The sequence below is a fragment of the Sinocyclocheilus grahami genome, unplaced genomic scaffold (genome assembly GCF_001515645.1).
Source record: "Sinocyclocheilus grahami isolate Dianchi unplaced genomic scaffold, SAMN03320097.WGS_v1.1 scaffold247.1, whole genome shotgun sequence".
Taxonomy (NCBI): Eukaryota; Metazoa; Chordata; class Actinopteri; order Cypriniformes; family Cyprinidae; genus Sinocyclocheilus; species Sinocyclocheilus grahami.
Genome location: NW_015505426.1, coordinates 970,124 through 978,873, shown reverse-complemented (window position 1 = coordinate 978,873; position 8,750 = coordinate 970,124). Strand labels below are relative to the sequence as shown.

The 8,750-nt window shown below is 35.5% G+C and overlaps 2 protein-coding genes across 2 annotated transcripts in view; both read left to right on the top strand.

The window, feature by feature from the left end:
* LOC107598188 (transcriptional activator GLI3-like) overlaps positions 1-4,843 on the top strand; it is a 134,026-nt gene extending 129,183 nt beyond the window's left edge. The window contains exon 4 of the mRNA XM_016289464.1: positions 4,597-4,843. Coding sequence (XP_016144950.1) covers positions 4,597-4,706 — 110 coding nt within the window. The 3' untranslated portion in view covers positions 4,707-4,843. The remainder of the gene's footprint in view (positions 1-4,596) is intronic.
* Positions 4,844-4,854: 11 nt separating this feature from the next.
* Positions 4,855-8,750, top strand: part of LOC107598195 (transcriptional activator GLI3-like) — a 110,901-nt gene continuing 107,005 nt past the window's right edge. The window contains exon 1 of the mRNA XM_016289468.1: positions 4,855-4,925. The gene's annotated coding sequence lies outside the window, so the exon portion shown is untranslated. The remainder of the gene's footprint in view (positions 4,926-8,750) is intronic.

The window sequence follows — 8,750 nt, the reverse complement described above, 5'->3', positions numbered from 1 at the left end:
TATATATATATATTAATACATAAATTAATTAAAATCGTACTCGTGTTGTATTCAAGTATATGTATAAATTGCATTTTGAATGTGTGTGTGTGTGTGTGTGTGTGTGTGTGTTTGGAAGGAATGTTATTGACCGAGAGATGTTTGGAGGATGGTCAATGATGTTATACTCTTAATCAGTGAAAGTTTTTTCTTCTTGGCTTCACTTATGACTTTTTAAGTGGCAGAAGAACAGAAGCAGTTATTGTTTTCACAATCTGATCTGTTGGTCACAATACAATTACCTCTTGATCAGGGAGTTAACATAACATTACTCCAATCCTCCAAAGAGCATGTGTAATGAAACTTTAAGAGAGAGGATGAGAGAAGGAAAGAAAAAGAAAGTCTTTATAAAATGATTATGGGAGTGATTTTAGTAAATGCTTCAGGCCGTATCATCGTCCTAAAATAATAAGCTGTAATTGTCACACTCTCTTTTCTGTTCAATGAGTGTTTGTGTTCCATCAGAAACTAATGAGTCTGGTCAAAGTTTGCCTTTAATCATCTCTTTCATTAAAACCCTTTATAATCGCGTCTTAATGAATGCAGCGTGAAATAATGACAGCAAAAAAATGCCCTCTGAATTATGCATGTCTACAAAAAGTGGTAGTTCTAAAGGAAGGGTGTTGGAAATGGTAGACTAAAATTTACAGCATGCTTTTGAAATAGTTTAAACTAAACCAGTAAATTCAGGAAAGAGAGCTACTTAGTTCACATTTTCAGTGATTGCAGGATGTGTTGCAGAAGTTTGCTTTAAATCCACTTCAGTTCTGAATTATGATAAGACAATGGGCAATTTTCAAAGGGACAGAGTGTGCTACATCATCATTTTTATTATGATATGCACCTTCATTTTATTCACAAACAATTTCACAAATGCACAAATCCGGTCTTTACTAAGTGTAGCAGTGACAATTCTCTTAAGAAAAAGAGAGGAATATGGATTACTGGAGATATATACATATATATATATATATATATATATATATATATATATATATATATATATATATATATATATATATATATATATATATATATTCCCTTTTCTGTTTTGTGTAAAATGTTTGATTTTGTTCTCTCATGGCCCTGGATATTTCTTTTGAAATGTAGCCAGGAAAAAGAAGACTAATTTAATAATTTAATAATTTTGACAATGGCAGAGTCTAATTAGATACAGTCCCTTTGAATTTAAACAAGAGAGTGAGAGTCAAATAAACATCTGTTATTCATGGAGAAAGACAGAGAACGGAGAAAGAGAGAAGGAAAGAGAGAGGAGTTAGTATTTGCTATTGACTGTTCAAATGTGGAGTTTTGCGCAGCGCAGAGTAACGCGGCGTGTGTGTGTGTGTGTGTCAGGGGAAGAGGGTCACATCCCAGGAGAGTGAACTGCCTGTCAGAAATCATAGCACATCAGCTGTCTTAACCGCGGCTTGTGTACTGCATCATCACTGTGTCTGTCACGCGACTCTGTTGCCCTTTCGGGCTTGAACTGATGGTAAAACTAACGACATTATTAACTGTATTGATATTTACTTTGAAAGCTGAAGCTCACGATTATGGTAAAGGTACTATAGTATGGTACATTTCCGATGCGTGCTTGTGGTATTCGGCCAATCAAAATGCACTGGGTCAGCTGGCCAATCAGAGCAGACTGCGCTTGTCAAAGGAGGGGCTTTGTTGAAAATTACATGTTTGAGAGAGGCGGGACATAGAGGACCTACAATAATGTACAGTATTTGAAAAATAATGTGTTTTTTGAAAGCATGTCAACATATTCTGTTACACCAAATACACCAAATAATGATCTTTAAAATAGCATCATATGACCCCTTTAAATGGATTTGGGGAAAGAGTAGGAAAAAGTTAATGAATGGGGTCAGATATGGGTGATTCTTCAGTTTGATGCTTTCCTGTTCCTCTTAAATGATTTTACAGGGAAAAGTGTTATTATAGTTTTAGGATCTTATTAGCCTTACGGTTTTACTTCATGTATGTAATTTTTTGTTGAGAACATTTTAACGTTATTATCTTTATTTATTTTTGTTTTATTAAAAAAAAAGAAATGCATTTAAAGCATTTTAAAAAGGAAATTACTAAGAAATTAAGAATTTCTATTAAAGTGTTATATTGTTTATTTTACTTGTCCCTTACCCAGACAATTTTGCTAAACAAAAAGAACATTATTAAAAGTTTCTTCAAATTACAACTATTTTAAAAAGAAAATTATGAAGAACTTAAGATTATGTATATATATTTTTAATAATTAAAAATATATATAATTTTAAAATAGTTGTTTTACCTATACGTTTGTCATTACCATTATACCAAGCATTTTAGAAAACAATTTCAAACTACTTTACTGCTAGTTAGCTTGTTTTATTAGCAACCATACACAATATAAAATATCCGCATGAAGATCAAATCATGACCAGATCTTTATTTTTAGACCTTTACCATGGACAAAACATATTTGTTTGATTTTTCAGTATTTCATGTAGCTAAAAGTGCCCGTAATAAGTATCACTCACATGTGTGAGGCCGAAAGGTAGTGAATAGCAAAGACCCACCTAATAAAAGGAACCAGACAAAAAGTGAAAGAACTGGTGTGGAAAGATGGTGGACTTGATACAGGCCAGGAAGCGACGGTTGATGAAGGAGCATAGAGGTACGAGGGAGAGGAGGACTGACAGAGTGCAGAGCGTCTCTGGAATGAGCGACTCGTGCCGTGATGGAGTGGCGGAAGCTGAATTTGGGAGCATGAAACTTTTGAGGAGTAAGGGAGAGACAAGTGTTGACATGAAAGATGAACAGAATATTATGAGTGATGGAACAGGAACGGAGGGGAATAAACAAGTGCTGAAAGATAGCAATGCGAGAGAAAATGGGAGGTTTACAGCAGTGCTGTACAGTGTATAGAGAGTAAATATTTTGTGTGGAGTGATAAAGGAAGAGCAAAGAGAGAGAGAGATGGGGATAGAAAATAATAATAAGAGTTTTAATTAGACTAAAATACATACAAAAATACTCAAAAATACAAAAATACATCTGAACAACTAGTAATGTTGTGTCAATGTAACATCAATTTTTCATGCAGAAATCTGGTCTCTTTGGAAGATATCACTGTATTGTCCTGTAGTGTGGTTTTAATTTGATTTATTATTTAACTAATTTATTATTTAACTGATATTTCTAATTTCTGTTTATATATATTTCCCAGCATGCAGTTGGTCATGAATTCAGCTTTCTAATGCATCACTGTTTGAGTTCTTTCTATGTTCTTTCAGTTCAAGGACAAGCCCTCAGAAAGCCTTCAGCTGCGGTACTTGCAGTTTACACCAATTAGCTTTCTGAGTGCTGTCACATGGAACACTAACGCTAACACTGCTTAATGTAAGGTGAGGAATGGGGTAAAGGAGGGCTTTACAAATGTGTGGAGCCCACTGCATTTGGCAGCTTGTATTGTATAGCATTGGACCCAGAATGTTGGGCATTGGTCCCTGGGCACAGCCCTTAACCACTGTGGCACACAGTTGCCAGATGTTTACAAGCTAAAAAACACGTCCGTTGCTGTACCCTGCCTTGTTACAGTGCCAGAGCCCACTGAAATTCTTAATTACTGTTTCTAGGTTTCACTTTATTTGCTCTCCATTTCAGTAACAAAAAGTATCATGGTAATACCAGTTTCGATTGATCAGATTACCATAGTATTACAATCTGATTCCAACACTATATATTTAAAAGATGTGAAAAATGTTCATTCTCTCCAAACCTGTGGTCATATTAGCAAACTTTTAGCTACATTTTGTGAGCAAACAATGTTTATAGTGTAGCAATGTATGAATGAAGTACGACTCACACCTCTCTGATCAGGGCTCTTGGAATAGTCCTAACCTACCAATCATCCATCCACCCCCCCAACAGATATTTTTATTTTAATGAACTTTTAAAATTTGCTTCGCTTCAGAAATGAAAATATAGTTACAACTTTTTTTGTCATGTTAGTTTTAGATTAAATTTGGTAATCTATTTTTGAACTGCCTAGAGGCCAATTTTCAAAACTCAAATGTTGAGTTGCTTTGAAAGATGTTTTATGCTGATGTTTAATACTTGATTATACTTGTTTATACCTCCTCTATCAGGTCAAAATATAGACTTGTTTTTTTATCCTATTATTTTAATGTGTTATCTGTAGATTCCTCCCACCTTCTCTCTAATGGTTGTGATTAATAATTTTTTGAAGCTTTTGAAATGCAGCAGAGCACACAATCCAACACGGCATACAGTATGTGAACACAAACACATGTAGGACACAGGACACAGGTAGTATACAGGACACAGAAGACATTTTTGCTGATTAGCCTTGAAGCAACTGTGTGTTTTCGACAGTCCTGCACACTGATTTGTGTTTGACTGAGTGTACTTAAATACCTTTTTGTTTGTTTGCAATAAATTCTGTGAATCCACACTTACTAAACAATTTACTGTCTACCATGGTATTTATGTTTAAACATTTAATCGCAATTCATTTTTAAAAACTCTCCTTTTTTCATTTTACAGCGACACCTCAGTTCTTTCCTGCTTTTCATCCTCCGGTACCAATCGATGATAGACACACACAAGGCCGGTACATTTATGAACCCTCGCCAGTACCTCCGCTACACGTGTGAGTAAACGCACAAACTAACACAACTTTACTTATGTCAATTCCCATGTGTAAAGCCACCATGAATGTAATTAAAGCCACCTTCTATCAAGTTTTAAAGAAAGACACTACAGGTAAAGCCATTGTTTTTGGAAAAATCATATATATCTCCGGTACCAATCGATGATAGACACACACAAGGCCGGTACATTTATGAACCCTCGCCAGTACCTCCGCTACACGTGTGAGTAAACGCACAAACTAACACAACTTTACTTATGTCAATTCCCATGTGTAAAGCCACCATGAATGTAATTAAAGCCACCTTCTATCAAGTTTTAAAGAAAGACACTACAGATTGTTTTATTGTTTTTGGAAAAATCATATATATATATATATATATATATATATATATATATATATATATATATATATATATATATATAAACACACACACACATACAGTGGAGATCAAAATTAGGGAACAACCTACAATTTCAAGATCACTGCTTAGTCCTATTTGAAGCTGGTCATTTCAGATCTGTGATTTCTAGAAAATTGCAACTTTACAATGACACTAATTCATTCAAGTCCAACAAAAAAGGTCGGTCGTCCACGTAAGACAAATGCACGAGAAGACAGGATGATGCGGAGACTCTTGATGGGGAATTGTTTCAGCAATGAACAGGGTATGGATCTGTCTCACCACGTTTAAGAGAAATCTGAAAACACACTCTGCAGTGACCAAGACTCTCATCACCTTTGCTGAGAAGCATGATGTGTGGAGAGAGGAGCAGTGGTCCAAAGTTCACTTTAGTGATGAGAGCAAGTTCAATTTATTTGGGTCAGATGGGAAACATTATGTTAGATGTCAAACTGGGGAAAGACTGAACCCCAAGTGCATAAAGTGGTCAGTGAATGGTGGAGGAAGAAGTGTCATGCTTTGGGGGGATGTTTTGTGCAGCAGGAGTTGGGCCTCTTATACAGCTACATGGCAGGGTGAATGAAAATGTTTATCAGAACCTCCTTCAGCAACATGCAGTTCCTTCCCTGCAAGCATCTCCCAATCAGCTTGTAATTTTCATGAAAGACAATGCCCCATCACACTGCAAATGGATAAAGCAGTTCTTTGAAGCCGAAAACATTGAAATAATGAAATGGCCAGCCCAGAGTCCTGATTTAAACCCGATTGAAAATCTCTGGAAAATCCTTGGCAACAAAGTTACGGCTAAGAAACCCACTATAGTTACCGAACTATGGCGGATACTGGAAGAAGAGTGGACCAAGATCACACCAGCAAAGTATGAGAAACTAGTGATATCCTGCGGCCACAGATGTGCTGAAGTCATTAAATGCAGGGCTCTCTACAATCCCTACTACTTTTTGACAGCTGTAACCCTCCAAAAGTTTTGTTGTAATCTTCTTTCGTGCTACAGTGGTTACTGTTCTCTCATTTTGATCACTGTGTTTTGCACAAAATAAAGGATTCTAAAAGTTTTTAAATAGGGGTTTGTTACTATATCTTTTACAATGTTTTTGATTTTGATATAAATTATGACTTGATACCAGTATTTTCTAATGTGCATAATATTATCAGTTCTTGTCTAGGCAGATATATCATAGGAAGGGGTGTCTGTGTGTAGTCTAATGGTATTGTTGTACACAGTGTATTAGTTCTGTTTCCGTGGGGCATGATCCATACATCTCCATGGTGATCTCTAGTTCTGTGTCAGAGATCAAAGTCTGGGTGAACACACTGTCAAGAGACATACTAATGAGTGTGTCAGATGCAGAGACAGACATGGCAGCCTGTTAGTGCTTGATTCCTCTAAAACTGCTCATCATTCCCTGTCGGAGTAGATGTTACAAACTTCTCTCTCACACAGCTGTTCTGCAAGCTGTCACATGTAGCACAACAATGCCACACCTCAAACCCAAGCGAGGAAATCCTTTGTTACTGATGTAAACCTCTATGGAAACTCGTATGAAGATGTTACGCGCTTCAAGATAAGAAAAGTTTGATACAGTACCAGTTGTAAGTGATTCTATGCCACTAGTGATGCCAAACAGAATTGCAAAAATGGTCGTATAACAGTTGCGTACACAGGTAGTCTGGCTTTAAACTCATTTCATTAGCAGACTTCTAGATTTCTGATTGGCTGATTGTGCTGGTCAATTATGTATTCCTAAAACAAAGACAAAAAAGCTATACAAGCAGTTTTTTAATCAAATAATTTTCAATCACGTGATTACTGGATAAGGATACAAAATATGTTATAGAGAATACTATGAAACCCTGTTTCTTACTAAACGTATTGATATCGAGATATAAACTACCATTGAAAGGTTTGGGGTCAGTACGAGTTTTTCTTAAAGACATTAATGCTTTAATTTAGTAGGGTTGAATTTAATTGGTCAATTTTCACAGTAAATACATTTATAATGTTACAAAAAAAATTATATTTAAAAAAAATTATGCTCTTTTGAACTTTCTATTCATCAAAGAATGCTAAAAAAATATTCCCATAATTTTTCCATAAAAATATTAAGCAGCACAACTGTCTTCAGCATTGATAATAATAAGACTAAGAATTATTAGAAGACTTGACCACCAAGTCAGCATATTAGAATGATTTCTGAAGGATTATGTAACACTGAAGACTGGAGTAATGGCTGTTGAAAATTCATTAGACTTCTTTCAAAGAGACCATATCATTAGAGAAAGATCATAAGAGACTTCATTCAAAAACATTTAAAAAATCCTACAAACCCCTAACGTTTGATTATGTTGTGTATTTAGTCACAATGTGAGATAAAATTGCAATTACACATCAAAGTCAAAATTGCAAGTCACTTTACCCTTTTATGTGTTTTTTTGTGTTGACAGAAATTTCACAATTTAGATTTTCTATATATTCTATAGTAACTAAAATTGGTTTTACATAAAAGCAAAGTCTATGTGTGTGTGTGTGTGTGTGTCTTCGCAGTGAGGGGCTTTGTCAGGTCAGCAGTCATGAATAAGTTCTCTATAAGGGGGATTCCCTTAGCAGTTCTCCCAGGTCTCAGCCTTACATTTCTGCAGAGTAATTGTTTTTCAACTCTCTTTGTCATGTTCTTTACTTCTCATCTTCTTTTTTAAATGTCTTGTATTCAATTCAGCAATTAAAGCACACTGTGTTCCCTTTTAAAATTACAGCCTATGTTTGCTTTTTAATACATTTTGTCTCATCTGTCTCCACTCTTTTCTCTCTCTCTGCCTTTCTTGCTCTGTCACAACATGCAAAATCAATGTAGCTCTATGGCTAGATAAATTAAATGGGGCGGCTACTTGGTCCATATTACGTTTTGTATTCTTCATCATTACATACTCTGTCTCCCCCACCTCCCCCCTCTCCATCCTCGGTAGTCATATCTCTCTTGTGCCTGTTACACTGCTAAGAATAATGATTTTTTTTTTAATGTCATCTGCTTGCTCTAACCCATGCGCTAAAGAGAGGCTTGAAAGAGAGGGAGAGACGCGCTCTGGGGGCTTGATTGATGTCCGATGTCAACATAAACAAAATGGCAAATATAATTTAGCATTTAGCTTATGCAGAGATAATGGGGCAACACAAGGCTCAAACAAGACTCAAATAAACATCTGCCACGGTTTATCATCTGCTGGAGAGACATACTGTACAAAGGGTGGGTTGGAGGAAGAGAGGGAAATCAGGTGAAATAAATTAAAGGGGTGGCAGCTGTATTCACAGTACATGCTTGACTTACTACACTTGCCTTGATGTGGACAGACACACATTTATGCACATACTTAACAGAGTGTGAGCCATCCCACAAATCACTTCACTTTGAGTCTATGAATATGACAAAGAGCGATAACAGTGTCCGGTCCCATTAATATAGTTTAGTGACATGGCAAGAACCTTTACATAAAACTGATGGTAGTAACTGTTCTGTGCATTTTCTGTTTTCAGGCACCATTTAGATCTATTTAATTATATATTATATTATATATATATATATATATATATATATATATATATATATATATATATATATATATATATATATA